This window comes from Solanum lycopersicum, chromosome 3, assembly GCF_036512215.1.
Source record: "Solanum lycopersicum chromosome 3, SLM_r2.1".
NCBI lineage: Eukaryota > Viridiplantae > Streptophyta > Magnoliopsida > Solanales > Solanaceae > Solanum > Solanum lycopersicum.
The window spans coordinates 6,238,677-6,255,222 of record NC_090802.1 but is presented as its reverse complement, the minus strand read 5'-3'; the positions used below and the strand labels follow the sequence as shown (position 1 = coordinate 6,255,222).

The 16,546-nt window shown below is 31.4% G+C and overlaps 2 protein-coding genes across 5 annotated transcripts in view; both read right to left on the bottom strand.

Moving 5' to 3' along the window:
* LOC101243768 (vacuolar protein sorting-associated protein 35A-like) overlaps window positions 1–16,546 on the bottom strand; it is a 30,717-nt gene that overhangs the window by 5,930 nt on the left and 8,241 nt on the right. The window contains exons 2-7 of one of the 3 annotated variants that reach the window (XM_069296272.1): window positions 3,599–3,794; window positions 3,406–3,502; window positions 2,652–2,775; window positions 828–1,013; window positions 265–352; window positions 8–64 (exon numbers count right to left, since the gene is read on the bottom strand). In XM_069296272.1, coding sequence (XP_069152373.1) covers window positions 8–64; window positions 265–352; window positions 828–1,013; window positions 2,652–2,775; window positions 3,406–3,502; window positions 3,599–3,691 — 645 coding nt within the window. In that variant the 5' untranslated portion in view covers window positions 3,692–3,794. Of the gene's footprint in view, window positions 1–7; window positions 143–264; window positions 353–827; window positions 1,014–2,651; window positions 2,776–3,405; window positions 3,503–3,598; window positions 3,858–16,546 lie in introns of those variants that run through there. The other 2 variants (XM_004234479.5, XM_026029811.2) reach the window with 2 other exon arrangements.
* Window positions 5,475–8,847, bottom strand: LOC101268742 (F-box protein At4g35930). 2 transcript variants are annotated; one of them, XM_004234478.5, is made up of 6 exons: window positions 8,686–8,847; window positions 8,492–8,538; window positions 7,263–7,786; window positions 6,299–6,373; window positions 6,103–6,212; window positions 5,475–6,016 (listed from the first exon to the last, which is right to left on the bottom strand). In XM_004234478.5, exons 3-6 carry the CDS (start codon window positions 7,647–7,649, stop codon window positions 5,755–5,757), a joined length of 834 nt encoding a protein of 277 aa, XP_004234526.1. In that variant the 5' UTR covers window positions 7,650–7,786; window positions 8,492–8,538; window positions 8,686–8,847; the 3' UTR covers window positions 5,475–5,754. The 2 variants fall into 2 exon arrangements, with proteins under 2 accessions (XP_004234526.1, XP_010317689.1); XM_010319387.4 differs by lacking the exon at window positions 8,492–8,538 and having other exon boundaries at window positions 8,686–8,831.

Genomic DNA, 16,546 nt, shown 5'->3' with positions numbered 1-16,546 from the left:
CTCATACGAGATCACGAAGCTCGCTCCTTTCTTTTTCGCGTTTCATCTTTTCCAGAGCAGGTCCCTGCAGATGAGAAAGCCCGATGCTAGCCTCAACTCATGATCAGCAAAGAGTATGAATCATTCACAAGCATTAAAACTCCTGCATGACCACAAATTATGCCCTCATGATTTACATTTACCTTCATGACATGCAAGCATTGTGGTACTATGCATGTCAAGGCATGAGAGCATGTTATAGCATCCACAGATGTTTCAACTAACCTGATGTTGCATTCTAACCCAGAGTTTGTTCATTTCCGTGAAATTTTGGAGTACAAACTCTACAGCATCCACAACAGTATCTGCATCTCTGTGGAAGGGAACAAGATATTAGTGTATAAAACGATGATGTTCACATTACAGGTGATGCTAAACATGAAAGAAGCTTCAATGAAGGTAAGTTAGTCTCTTTTTCTTTTTTTCTTTTTTCTTTCCTCAGTGTCAAGATCAAACTACATTTACGAAGTTGAGGAAACCCTCAACTAATCAATTGGCAGTAAGACAACCATAAAACAGATTACATGAACAACATAATCTGCTACTCCAGCATTCTATTCAAATATTCAAAATAAAACATAGATACACTGCTGGTCTGCTAATCAGTTTGAGTCATGTCAGTGGTTTAAGCATTCAGGATGACACTTCATCGTAGTATTTTTCTCTATTAAGCACTTATATTTAGAAGCTAGAACATTGCTAAGGAAACCCAACAAACTTGGAAACTGACACATAATTCTTGTAACTAAATGATGGTTTCACACCATGGAGCTGAGTAACACCCTTACCCTTCATACTCGGAACCTATATCAGGCAATTTATCCTTGCTAACTTGGGAAAGGTAACTCCTCAGAAAGAGTCCACGTAAAGGATGTTGTATACCACGGCACATTTCAACCAGGTCTTTAAGGATATCCTTGGCGGGAGCCTCCTTGGATTTGATGTACACAGACCCCACTGTGCAAAGTAGATACCTGGGGAACAAGAGCAGGGGTATGAACTTTAGAAAGTAGAATACGATTGTGAAGTGTATAGAAAATAATAGAGAACGAAACTAAAGACAAGCTTGAAAGCAGCAAGATAATAAATAGAGCATCTCTTTAACATAGGTTAAACAATAAAAGAACAAAGAACCAACGAAATGAAGCACATTACTAACTTTCCACCATCCGCATTTTTATCTTGATCTTTGAATAAAAGTAGCAACTAATATAGCAGTGGAAATCTTAGTAACAATATTTTATCTCTCAGCATCCCTGAGTACCTACATGTCTTTAGCTATCCTACTAACTTCCTGAACTCCTCTCCAACTACCCATCCTAAATTAGTCTGAGCATAATCTGCACTCCTGTTTGCCACAGCATCACCAGTTCTCTAGATATATATTAATAACTACTTAAAATAGCAGTGCTTTCCAAATAATTCCAGAAAATATTGGAAATTTTCCAGTTTGAATAAACTATATTGCAAGTTCTAGCATTGATCTCCATTAACCAAACTGCTAAAGCAGCAAAACTTGCATTGTGTGAGTCATAAAGGAAGTCCTATGTTGGTCGGACTATTCAAAAATGTCAATGGGTGCGTGTCGGATTTGCCAAAAGCAGTGTATTTTTGGAGAATCCGACACGGTTGCAGCATCAAAAGTGAAAAGTCCGCGCAACTAAGAAAGGAACATCCAACCAAGGCTAAAGGAAGGCTGAATCTGAGAACAGATGTCTGCAAGTAGCAGTGTCATTAAAAGCCAAAAGCACAAAAAACACTCTAGTCTTTTCGGGTGTCAACCGCAAATAAAGTGTTGGCTTTAATGAAAAAGGCGCAAATGGAGAGAAAGTGAAATCTGTATGTGTAGTCCAAGATTAGTAATCATAAGCATGAATAACAAACATATGGATGAAGCAATTAAAAAAAATTATGATAAAGTGTAATATGAATGGTTTAGTGTCACATCTTCAAGATTGCACTCAGTGGCCCTTAAAACCTTAATGATGACACTAAAGCAACCATAAAGCGAAGCGAAGAGCTCAACATGTTTTGCACCTTGCATCAGGGCTCAGGTGTGCCTTTGACATCATCGGTAAGTAATTAAGCGAAGAACAGTAAGATTAGCATGAAAAAAGTAACTTGAAAGCAATGCCAAATGCAACTGGTCCTAATACTTCACTGCATGTAAAGGAAAAGTCATCTCTGTTACACTGGTTGTTCTTTCTACTTATATTTGTGGATTCTCCATCAAAGATAAGTATAAGCCAAATAATTTCTCACTAAATCCATTTTCTGATTTTCTCTAATTTTTTGTCTGTGCTTTCTCAAGTGTAGATTTTCTAATTTTCTCACCCAGGAAGTACAATGTTTTCTCTTTCTGGCTTTCAGCCATGATTGATAGTTCTCTATATTTGATTTGAGTCTTTAATCTCATTACATTACTAAAAAAGATTGTCCCTAATAATTGAAGTCCAAAGTACTACTCTCTGGAAACATACAAAATCGATACAGACTGCAAATCTTTAAGCCAATCCGCATACATGAAATTACTCGCTCAAGGACATTACGGTAAAGCTTGCAGAAAATGGAGTTAAAGAGGAAGATACAGTTGGATCATCACAACAACTTACAGTCTAGGCAAAATGTTGCCAGCGTGCTGCACGAGTTCATACAACTCAACAATTGAGCAACCCCGCTTTGTCTCCTCCTTGAAGAACATTTCTAGCTTTCTCAATTCATCAAAAGCCCGCATATCTAATAAAACAATGAGCATTTAAACATTTAAAAGATTTCAAAAATTAGAAACAGTCGAATAAAACAACTACAACACTGTCCTATCAAATGCTTTTAAATTGTTGAAATTCTTTTTTCAGCATATCAACAATACAAAAACAACAACTACAACAAGCGGGGTCTAGGGAGGGTAGTGTGCACGTAAACCTTACCATACCTCGAGGAGGTAGAGAGGCTGTTTCAGGAAGACCCTCGGCTCAAGAAACGAACATCAAAGCAACTAACAAAGCAACTAACAGAACAACTAACAGAACAATACAGTAGTAAAGAAGACACGGAATAATAAGGAACCACAACATAACGTACCAAGATCAAATGCAATAACCGAAGCTACTAAAAGGTTGTAAGATAGGCCAAATACGCGACAAATGCTACTACTACTGGTAAAAAAAAACAGATACAATGCAACAATCTATTCTTTTAGGAAATGAGACAACACTCCCCTACCTAACTAAAATTTTAAATTTAAAAAAGCAAAGGAACAGCAAAACAGTTCTCATACTGAGGTTAAGGAACTTAAAGAATTGAAATTAAGTAAAAATTTATTAAGTGGGCAATAATTAAGATCAGATCAAATGAAAAAGTACACACATAGCTCGTAGTATTTGTGAGGTGATAGCCTTGAAGTTCGGAGCTCCGACAGCATCTGAGCTGAATATTTGAGTGCATCTTTCAGATTATTTGAGTCCTACACAATTCATACAGAAACTCAAAATTTAGGTGCCTGGAAACCTAAAAATACATGTAAATATTGAAAAAAAAATTGGGGGTTTTGTGAAAATACAAGAGCGCGATGCATGTGAAAGGCGTTCTGTTGAATGCCGGCGACTCCAGAAGCTAGAAATTTATCTTCATCTTCAACTCCGTTAGGGGTCATAGTGTTCTCCGATCGATTTCTCGGTGAATTCGCAAAGTCGACGAGCTTTTCTGGGCTCTGTTTGGTATTTTGACTTCAGTTTTGTGACATTACTTCCTTGCAACTGCCAGTAAGAAGCATGGGTCGGGTCGGGTAGGGTCGGGTCATTTGACACCCAAATTTGTCCTTGGTTTATTTGTTTAAAATTCTCATTACATATTCTTATTGTAAGATGCTTAAATTTAATTATAGATTTAAATATTAGTTTCAGTATTAAAGTTAAGACCTAAAAATAGGTGTATTAAAATATTATATTAATAAAAAAAAAAAAGTTTGAAAAAATATTTGTCGATCGATAATGATGATTAAACAAATATGATGGAGGCTGATAAATGTAGTAGATGATAGTGACAATTACACACTCATGTTTATATACAATCAATAAACTCATAATAGATAAATATTTGATTACAAAAACTCATTGATAACATTGGAAACAACTAATTTACTTTCACAAAAATAAAAATAAAATTGCATACGCACCACTCTCGACTTATTTTACTTATGGGATACATTGGTTATGCTGTTATAACTCGTTATAACATTGATAGAGTTCTCTACAAATGTGGAATACCCTGAGTTAATACATCAGATGGTCACTCAACTATGCACTCTTCTCTCAGAAAGTCACTCAACTTTCAATTTTTACTTAAAAGTCACTCAACTATTGCTTTCTTTCTCAGAAAGTCACTCAACTTTGAATTTTAACTCAAAAGTCACTCAACTATCCACTCTTTTCTCAAAAAGTCACGAGGTTTTGACCAAACTAAGCCATTATATAAAGTCATTCACCAAAATAATATGTTTTTCTAAAATTTTACAAAACTAGTATAAACATATTCCACAGTAACGTTTTAGGATATATATTTTTTTTAAAAGTTGATAGCGTCAGATTGATATACGTTACTCACAGTAACATTTTACTCCTAAAACGTTACTCATAGTAACGTTTTAGGAGTAAAACGTTACTGAAAATAATGTTTTAGGAGTAAAACATTACTTACAGTAACGTATATCAACCTAATGCTGTTAGTTTTTAAAAAATAAAATATATCCTAAAACGTTACCGTGAAATACGTTTATACTAATTTTGTAAAATTTTAGAAAAATATATTATTTTGGTAAATTGTTTTATATAATGGCTTAGTTTGGTTAAAAATTCAAAAGTCACTCAATCTGTTAAATTATTTTTTAATTAAAAATTGTTGATATTAATTATTTATATAACAAACCAAAAATTTTAAAAAATTAATTAAACCATTTAGTGATCCATCCACCTAACCCGACCCATTAAAAAATATGATATGACCCATTTTATTTTATCTTTAATCCTAAATTAATTCCTCTCTTTAAACCTTAAATTAGGATTAAAGACAAAATAAAATGGGTCATATCATATTTTTTAATGGGTCGAGTTAGGTGGGTGGATCATTAAATGGTTTAATTTATTTTTTAAAATTTTTGGTTTGTTATATAAATAATTAATATCAACAATTTTTAATTAAAAAATAATTTAACAGATTGAGTCACTCTTTGAGGAAAGAGTAAATTTTGAATTAAAATTCAAAGTTAAATGACTTTCGGAGAAAAAAGTGAATAGTTGACTGAGTTTTAAGTGAAAATTGAAAGTTGAGTGACTTTTTAAGAAAAGAGTACATAGTTAAATAACCATCTGAGGTACTGACTCCGAATACCCTCTATTCAATACTCTTTTCAGTTTCAGATATAAAGGCAGAGACTTCGATTTTTTCTTGTAAATTTCATTTACTGCAGTAACAAACACTTAAAACAAGCAAGAAGCAACACCCAAACCCCAATAAATAGAACTTATAGAGAACTATACACAAGCCAAGTCTCTCCATATATTATTCGCAAAAACATTCAAATCTATCTAAACCTAGTAATCTTTAACCACCTTCAACGAGCGCCCTGGGGTAATATTACAAAAACTGCATCCTGTCCATATGCTACCAAAGACGAAAACGAGATAGTTTTCTACTATACATATATCAGAACACTGGAAATCAACGGAGTTTATTCTGAGCAACAGCCTGGCATAATTCATCCTCATAGAATAGAACTCTATTAGAACCCAACGACTTGCATAGGGACGTTGGTATAACAGATGGAACCATGTATCTTTTAGGGATAGTAGACTCTTGAAAAAGAACAGCTGCAATGTGCCTCATCTCTGGGAACTTGAGACGGGGTGAAGGACGTGGACCATGTTTTGGAGCCTTAGGAGTGTGAGGAGTGTTGATCCATGCACCTTTTCCGTTTTCTTTGCTGCAAGTGACAGGCATATGAGAAAATTCAACAGATATGTCTATAGCCATCAAGATGGGTTATAGAGATGAGAGATGAAACATTACCTTACAAATGGCCAGTGATCAGTGGGGGTAGGAGTCATGGTTCTTAACATCTCCTGCCGCGTTCTATCCGGAGTAGTATAATTGAAATGGAAAAGCCTTGCCTGAATTACCTATTGAATTTGATCCATTGATTAGGGTCCAACACATAACCCATTTCTTAAAAAGAGATGAACACAGAGACAGATAAGAGACTCACTGCCTTCCTGATCTTCTGAGAGACATGGAAAACTGCTTTAAGTTGGTCATGGTGTAAATGGCACAGTAGTTTGACCTCAATCAGAAAGTAAAAAATCTATTAGCTTTTCAGCTCAGATAATTAAAAGGAGCAAACACAAATACATAAAAGATTAGTTTCCTAAATCACACCACCAAGCATAACACTCACAGGGCAACAGTAAGACCCATGCCCTGCAGATCTTCTATTCATTTTCTCAGTGAATGCAGAGAACATAAAGAAAAGCAGACATATCAGCAAATATTTCATGTTTCACAACGCTGGTTGGTCTTTGAAACATATATACCATACCATTCAAAGATAAGCTATTTTCAGCTGATAAACCAGTCTTTCTAACTGTTTTCTATTCTAATAATTACTTTCTTTTTTCATAAGCACTGCATACTATTGGTTTTTCTAAATTTGAGTAACTTACAAAATCTGACCTTAAAGTAAGCAGGTCTTCTACATGATGCTGACCAGGGAGAACAGGAGGGGTAAACAGGTGAAAAAAAAAGTGAGGATAGATACTAAAATACAAGCATGATAAGGATTCCTGCTGTTATGAAAGGATGACAATCATCAACAAATAAGGAGTATTAAAACAGATCCAACTGATATGATGTTCTGGATGAGACAAATTTATGTGGCTTCAATTCACAAAGGCTTTCCAAGGAAATTTTTTTTTAAAAAAAAAACAATACTACAAATGCTATATATAATATTTTCCATATATCAAAACTTCAGATGAAATTGACATAAGAACAATACCAGATTGTTAACCACCATGGTTCTCATATTTTTTTTCCAAGTGTTGACACAAGATCCAACATCCACAGTTCAAAACATACAGTGTGCAAAATGATATTAATCGGGACATTTGATGCATCAGTATAGCATATGATCAACAATAAAATGAAAGCAAAAGGAATGGAACTCTCTATACCAGTAAATCCATTGGAAGAGACTCGAGCCTCGACTCTGATGTGCACTCAAATGCACCAGGTGTCTTTGGTGTCATTTGCAATTTATTCTGCTTAGATATATCAATGGGCGTATTCACAGAACCATAACAAAACTTCACGGGTGATAAAAATATGGGACTTCCCTCAACAACACTATTTTTAAGTGCTGCTTGATTGTTTGTTTCATCTGAAGTTATTACAGCCACCCTTTTCTTCCCAAGATCCGTACAAGATTTAGCAGCTGATGCCTTAGTGTAACGGAGCTGAGCCAAAGCACCTGGTTTCAAATATTTTCCCTTTGTACTCTTTGTCCGCCTTTTCTGTTTTGGAGTCTTGGATTGACCATCTTTGGGTGACACTTTACCCATATTATTCTGATTTACTTTTTTGTTTCCAATCAGTTTAACCAAATCATCACCTAATTTCTTGAAGTTTCTACTTTAATAAATTTTGCTTATTTATCAAATCAAGACCGAATTAACTCTGACTACTCCTCAACATTGACCTGAAAAGTTAAAAAGTTCCAAGTCATACCCATCAAAAACAGGAAAGATTCCAACTTTTAATAAACAAATTAACAACACAAAACATTAACTTCAGAAACCACAAAAAATGGATGACATAACTAACATCTTCAGAGTTACGTAACAGGATCTGGATGAAATAGAAAATCCAATCCAAAAACAGGATCAAGATAAAATAAATTCACAGCTAAACACAATAGAGCATACAATTACTTTAGCATATAGCAATTGCAAACAGGCCACCAACGTAAACAAACAACTCCAAAAAATCATCCGCACTAATACATTCAAATCTGGAACTAGTTAGAAAATATTCTAATTGCTACAACTACCCAAAAATGAACCCGCATCCACGTTAGATCCTCCAAAAATACACTACTTTTAAACAATGACTAATATATATAGCTACAAGCAAAACCCAAAAAAAAAACTAGATCCTAAACTAGTTAAGATCAACCATATAAATCATCCACCTTTCAACAAAATAGCAACAATCTAAACCAAAACCTCCATGAAAAAAAATGTTGAAACACAAACTAGACAAAAACAGTTATATACAGAAACAACAAAAATTCCTCTTCAGTACTAAATTAGTTAAGATCAATTCCACAACACTACAACAACATATCCACAGTATAATCACACAAAATGGGGTCTAGAGAAGCTAAAATGTACGCAAAACTTACCTTACACCGCTAAGAAACTGTTTTCAATTAATCCTCCGCTCAAGGAACTATTTTACACGATACATAAATGCAAAAAAAGCAAATCAGAACCTCCATGAACCCAAAAAAATTCACAAAAATTGGAAAAAAAAGATAAGAACGTCATCAAAAAACAAAATTAAACAACAAAGATATAGAGAAGGAAAATGGCGAACCTGAAATGAAGCAAAAAATCGAACCGATAAGCAGAGAGAAGCGAAAACCCTAGCAAAAATGGAGAGAGGGAAGAGGAGGGAAGCGAAATGAGGGAGATTCTAATATCTAGGGTTTTGGTTAAAAATAAAATAAAATATTTGAATTTGTTGTAAATGCCCGCCAAATTTTTTAATAACTGTTACCATATAATATAATAATAATTAGTACTTTTAGTCCTTGGAATATTAATGAATTCCAAATAAAACGAAAATTATTTGCAATATATATGGTTAAATAAATTAATAATAACGTATTCACATATAATTTTACATCGCAGAGTAACAAATTTTGATGTTGAGTCGCAAGAAAAGAATATAATTGACATGATAAAATAACAAGTAGTACATAGTGAATCTCCTCCTTCTCTAACGTGACGTGTGACATCATTCGGTTATCGACAGACCTTCGATTATAACTCAAACTCTATATCTTCATATATAGGATGATATCCTTACTAAACTAAAACTATATCATGTCCTCGTGTGTTAATCACCACACATTAGATTCCCTTCATCCCATTTTATCTCTCGTAGGAGTTCATATCTTTTGTATTACGCGCATCCATATGTTTTTTTTTACATGGCCAAATCTTGTCATTCTTGTTGTTTATCTTGTCTTGTCCATCGCAAAGGTCTCTCCCGCTCTACTCCAAATAATTTATTTTTCTTAATTATATCCATCAAGATATGCTTATACATTTATAGAATCGTCCTTATAACTACTACATTGATCGTTTGAGCGTCTATGTTTTAAACTGGTCATAACTGTGTCTCATACAATAATATCGGCGTATACACTAATTTGTAGAACTTAACTTTAAAGTCAATGATATATTCATATCAGACAATACTCATATACGAGTCTCAATTCAACTCACCCTATATCAATAAAATGTATGACATTATCATCAAATGGGCCTAATAAACCTAAAACTCTCTCTCAAAATTTATGATCAAACACCTACTAACTTCGGTACTACTTATATAAAGGAATAAAACCTCATATTTTAGTTAATTGAGAAGTAAAATGTAATAATTCATATATCATAAGGATCATGATCATAATTCATTCATAATTGAGGGACCAAAGTAAATACTTTTATTCTAAAATATTTAAAAAATAATAATAAAAATTGGGCCCACATTGTGGACTCTTGGGAAGTGGGGTACGATAAATATATTATAGCTGACGTGGCAAGTTTTAATTGGTTGTGCTGACAGTACTTTAAGGGCTCAAGTAGGAATCCGAGGTCGGTATCTGACGTGGGTGGCGTAGATGGCGGCAAAATTGGATTCTAATTAAAATTTTAGTATTTATTATTTTTCTGATTTTTTTTAAAAAAATAAAAAATATTATCTGTCTTTTTCAAAATATATTTTTTTTAAAAAAAAGAACTTGGGAGGGAAAATTTGATTTGACAATTATCTGTATTTTTAAAATTATTAACGGAGGAAAATATAAGAAAATATATATATATTTATATTATGTTTTGATATGAAATTATAATATGATATTACGATTAAAGGTGAAAGAATTATATATTTATTTGATTGTAAAATTTAAATTTTTTGATATGCCAGATGTAAACAAGAATATCTTGTCTTTTACGTGGAATTGTTGATTCATCATTTTATATAATTAGTGGAATAAAATATTTTTGATGATATTTATAATTAAATGTGGGATAAACAATCTCATACTTAATTTTAGAATAATTATATTAATGTGATTATCCCGTCAAACAAGTTATATTATTTTAGTATATAAAATTTCATTGATCATACGTAGTATTTTTAAATGAGATATATCGATAAGAAAATATTTTCACATTCGTTAATCACCATTAACAAAATATGTTGATAAGATTTTATTTTATTTTTTAAAAAAAATATGTGAGATATTTTTTTGAAAAGTTGGAAAAATAAAAAAAAATAATTTGTTAGCTTTAAACGATTTAAAAATATTTTAATTAGATTCTATTTAAATATGAAAGAATCCTATGTAAAAAAAGGGGATATTAAAAGGACAAAGACTAGTCTTGTACAACTTCTTTTTCCTTGGATTCTCTTATTATTATTTATTATTTTTATTCGATATGTTTCAAATTTGTTTAAAGTTTGATTAATTTAAATTTAAGATTAACAATTCTTTTTTGAAATCAAAGCATTTTTATAAAAAAAGAATCGACTTTATATTTAAAACTCGAACCCTACTTTGAATTCGATCTATAATCTGGAAAAAAAATAAGATGATAAATTTAAGACATTTTTTAATTCCTAAGAACTTCTATAAGTTTTAGATTTTGTTTATAAGTCCGATAAAATAGTTTTGTTATAATTAAAAATTCATAGTTTAAAATTTTTAAATTTTGAATTCTTGTTATAATATTTTATGAAAACATGAAAAAATTATTTCAATCACACAAAAGATGATAGTCCAACGCTCCATCACACTTATTGTTCTTGATACATTATTTTAGGAGTACATGAAATAAATTTAATTTCTCAAATATAATTTATGATCCTTTTAAATTGAGAAATTTGTCGTATGTACTTCAAAATTCAAGCCCAAGCCGTTCACTTTTTATGTTTAAAATTGAATCGAAAAATTATTTTTGATATATTGATGATGAATTGTGATTTTGTGGTATTTATTTTTTTATTATTAATCTTTAACGGTTTGAGTTTTTTTTTTATATGTATAATTGGATTAAACTAAGTAAATAAAATAATTGTATTTATACAATTTGGTATATCAATTTCTTCGTTATTTAGTTTCATACTTTTATTTCTTGGTTGTGTTAAACTATCGGTTATTCTACAATATAACAATGTTTGCTTTTGAGCAAGATACAATTTGTCAAACTCATTCATTTGGTTTATTACCTTATTTCTAAGTTATTTTCATTTTTTTTAAATGTAAAATCTTAATGGTTAAATAGATGACAATTAATAACCGATAAGACAATGAAATAATTGTATTTATACAATTCGGTATATAAATTTCTTCATTTAGAGTTTCATACTTTTATTTCTTGGTTGTCTTAAACTCTCGGTTATTCTACAATATAACAATGTTTGCTTTTGAGCAAGATACAATTTGTCAAACTCATTCATTTGGTCTCTTACCTTATTTCTAAGTTATTTCCATTTTTTCTAATGTAAAATCTTAATGGTTAAATCGATGACAATTAACAACCGATAAGACAATATCTTAATGTATCTATAATATTTTGCATGTCTATAAATCGATAAATAATTATAAGTTGAATCAATAATCTTCAAAATCGATTCGAACGGACTAATATGCAACCCTATTTAAGAATCTATCGTAAAGAGTTAAAAGGATAAAATCAGTGTGTGTGTGTGTGTATATATATATATATATATATATATATATATATATTTAAATGTTATTTATAAAATTATATTAAATATAATGTTATTGAAACTAAAAAATAAAAAAAAAAGTATTACTAAGATTCAAAACAGGCTTACTTGCTAGTCAAACTGTGGTTAAGATTGTGAGCATTTAAATCCATACAATTATTTAGACTACATTAAAATTGAGATAATAGTCCAAATAAATATTGTGGCTAATATAATTGAAAATAATTATTTAAATCTAGATATATTAAGCTAGATTATTTAATTGAGCTATTAATGATGATCCATTTTATTTAGCATGGGTAGTTGTTAATTATTGATTTGTTTTTCTTATTTATCAAAATAATGTAAATATATCAATTTTTTTCATTTCACATTTTTATTTTGTTCTTCAATGTTTGCATCACTAGGTGAAAATATGTATCAACTCCTTGGATTGTATTTATGTATTAGAAAAACTTATACACCTATCATCAAAGTGTATCTTCTTCAATTTATACAAATTGTATTTATATATATCATAGAAAAAAAATTGTAAGATCAATAAAAAATGATACAACTATTATCAAACTGTAATTGTGTATCAAAAAAATGATACAACTATTATTATAAAAAAATTGTATATGTATATTTATATCAGGGTGATACAATATTCAAACATTGTGTCATTATTGTGTATATTGATACGTACAATATCTATCTACGGTTTGGGACAGAGAGGAGAACGACAAACGAGATTTGAAAGAAAGATAGATCGAGAAAAGAGAAGATTTTGTATTTTAGTTTCAATTGAGATATAAGTTGTATCTCAAATACACTCTAGTCGCTTCTCTCTTCTCTCTCGATCTCACTTATCTATCTACTTTATCTTTCTCGATCTCTATCGTCTGTTGTATCTCAAATACACTCTAGTCGCTTCTCTCTTCTCTCTCGATCTCACTTATCTATCTACTCTATTTTTCTCGATCTCTATCGTCTCTCTCATACCTCAATCCAAATTATAACTATTTATTAAAAAATTAAAGACCAACCCAACAAAATATGAATATTTGTGTGAGTGGCCCAAATATAAATGGTGGCACATGAAAGAAATATTGGGGTAAATCAGTCCAAGAAGAATGTTTGGTAACATAACAATTTAAAAGCCCAAATTATTTTTTTTCGAGGGGGTTTAGATTGACTTAAAAATTGGTTAAACCTACTTTTAAGTCAGTTTTGACTTCAAAAAATATTTGATAAATATAAAACAACTTAAAATAAGTTTTAAAAAAAAGATTTAAAATAAGTTAAGAAATGTTTGGCAGAGTTAAAAATAACTCAAGATAAGTTAAAACTCAAAATAAGTTTCCACCTACTTTTTATTTTTTGACTTAAAAGTCATTTAATTTTGACCTTTTTATTTTCTATTTAAAACCTATTTTTTAGTCAATCCAAACACATTCTTTCACTTCTCTCTATAATTGCCTAATACTGACATGGACATCAAATGAAAATGGCCTCAATTTTTAGTAATGCGATATAAGTGTCAAATGAGCGGATTTTCTCTCTATATATATATTTTAGAAATATTTAGATAATTTTTTTCACGAATCAATCTGATTGCATATTAACTCAATTATAAAATAACTTGAATTAACAAATAAACAAACTAAACAATTTCCATTCATTATCACCCTATTCTGACCAAATTGTTCGATAGATAGGAGTTTTTTTTTCTTTTTATCCAATCGTATAATTATCATGTACAAGTTAGTTTGGTATATTTTGACTAATTTCAGGGTTAATTATTATCTAGCATTATTACAAATATTATGTAATTCATGTAGAAAAATAACGGTGAAATGAAGTGTGTTGGAGGATGAAAAAGACAGAATTAATATGACATTTATGAAATTTGTTTCTGTTACTTTCACTTGGAAAATCATTTACTTAATTTCATAATATATATATATATATATATATAATAGTCTCAAATGACATTATTTTTCTAATAGAACAAGATCATAAATAGGATTAAGAAGGTCTACTTAGATAACAAGCAGCTATCTCACAATTCTCCACAAGAAGCCTCAGACAAGGAGAAGAGAAAATATCACAAAGTCCGGGCTAGTAACCTACGGAAAAAAAAATTGTAGTAGCAAGAGGTGAGTACCAAGCCACACTTTACCCAGCAAGTAAACTTCTAAACACAAGCTAAGGGGATAAAATACGAATACTCCTTACACACCAATCGAACCTCCACAACTACAACCTCCATAAAATTCAGCCCAACCTGACAGTTCATAGTTTTCATAGCACCCAGCTTATAAAAAATCATTTCAACAAACTTGCACATCCTCAACTACAAACTCAATATCCAACAATTACAACTTTCACAAAAAGTCACTCACAATATCAGCAATACACAAGATCAAGTTCGTCAAATAGAGGTAATCAAATATCAAGTACTTTCCAACCACCAGTAAAACATATAATCATCAAAAATGAAGAAAGTAATGGGATGTAATGCAATATGATACCATGAAATGATATGCCTTAGAATATCAATTTCTCTCTCAACCGTATATACACGATACTCCTCGAAAATACATCGAGAGTTCATAACCCATGGGGGACTCGCGAGGTCCACATACTGACACGGACGATCTCCACGTGTCTGTGTGGACGATCTCAACGCAGTATCATAATCAAATAAATTTCGCACGGACGATCTCCACGTGCCCAAATCATAATCATCACTTTTCTATCGCACGAACGATCTCCACATGCTAAAATAATCAATACTTGGTCTCAACATGGACGATCTTCACGTGTTAGACCTTTACTCATACACAATCTCATGTCAATGCATGTGCACAATATGATATCAAATAAGGAGATGATGCAACATCTCAATAAATCAAATGCCACTATGACAAATAATCACCTCAATTATCACAATTATACGGGTTCAGTAAAAAACAATCACACATAGTAAATCAAATCAATAATATATCACTCATATGCTTTGGCATTCTCGGATTACAATCTGCATTCTATAGTAATAAACCTTCCTATTATAACAACGGTACTCGCATCATTCTCAACACATCACATACAAGCCAGAAACATTCTTGTCCTGTCACAAGTAATATAAATATAGTCCCTTTCTGTTGATCGGTGTCAATCTTCTTTTCTTTATTTACCAGAAATGAATAGAATGGTCAAAGTAGTAATATACTATATTAGATTCATAACTAGCAGTTGAAGTCTTGTACACTGCAAGAGCATATATACTTTGTTTTGTTGTTAATTTGACTAATTAATATTTACAAGATGTCAGAGAACTGGGAAATCCATCTTTACATTAGCATAGCCACCTATTTAGATTGTGTTTCTTTGTTGTTCCCAAGGGCAATCTAATTTTCAAAAGAACACAGTACTTTAAGCCGATAAAGCTATTTGAAAAACATTTACGTAATTGATGTAAGACTTTGTGCCTGATTTGTGGACATGTTATAGGATTAAAATAAATACGTGAAAGTGTTGTATTTCTAACATTTTTTGGGGGAGTAGCTTAGTCGGTTTACTACCTAAACTCCCATCTTGCTGGTGAGGTTCGATTCCCCACTTTGTAATCCCCTCCCATTCCCCCTTCCCTTACCCTCAACTTTTAAAAAAAAGTATTTTCAACATTTTACTATTTTACATTAGACATTTGACATAATGCAATAATCATGGTAGCAGAAGTTTTTTGTTTGTTATCACCACCTAGGAAAAAAAGGATAATTGCATGAATTTTGGGTACTTAAGTTTGTGGTTAACGTAGTTCAAGACTATTCTGTAGGAAAAGTAACTATGTGGAATGTATTTCTTACAGTATCCACATGCCATTTTTCCTTTGATGCTTATTCACAATCGACACCATTTGGATGCAGCTTCGACAGAGGCTTGTAATGAATTAATGGCTTACTCGTTGATATTGTCCTATTGTTGTTACACTTACTGCATCAGAAAGGAACTTCGGCAAAAGCTAAACATCACGGTAAATATCCTATCTCGCACATCTAAATATTAGTTTAAAAATTAGAATAAGATCACAAATGTAATATCCCAAAAATGATACATAGACTAGCAAAATACTTTTCACAAGCCATTCAGGCAGAAAGAAAAATCCTCACCATGCAGAAATAGATGAATAAATACTTCTGAATGTTCCTTTTGTTCGTCATGTTGAATCCTTGATATGATTTGAATGATGGACGAGCATCTCCATGTATAAACTGGTGTTAAAATGAAGTCAAAATATAGACACCCTGCTGATTATTTTTTCTTCTTTTTAGGGAGGCATCATAGATGATTTTCTTTCACATTTAATGTGTTGTTACTGTGCTCTCGTCCAAGAATTTCGTGAAGTGGAAATACGTGAGGCTAATGGAATTTTTTGCTTGAATCT

Excerpts from the sequence above, each read along its gene's own strand:
- LOC101268742 (XM_004234478.5), bottom strand. The coding sequence starts at position 7,649 with ATGGGTAAAGTGTCACCCAAAGATGGTCAATCCAAGACTCCAAAACAG. Across the intron at positions 6,213-6,298 it reads CTCAGAAGATCAGGAAGGCA|GTAATTCAGGCAAGGCTTTT; the intron begins GTGAGTCTCTTA and ends CAAATTCAATAG. Across the intron at positions 6,017-6,102 it reads GATCACTGGCCATTTGTAAG|CAAAGAAAACGGAAAAGGTG; the intron begins GTAATGTTTCAT and ends TGTCACTTGCAG.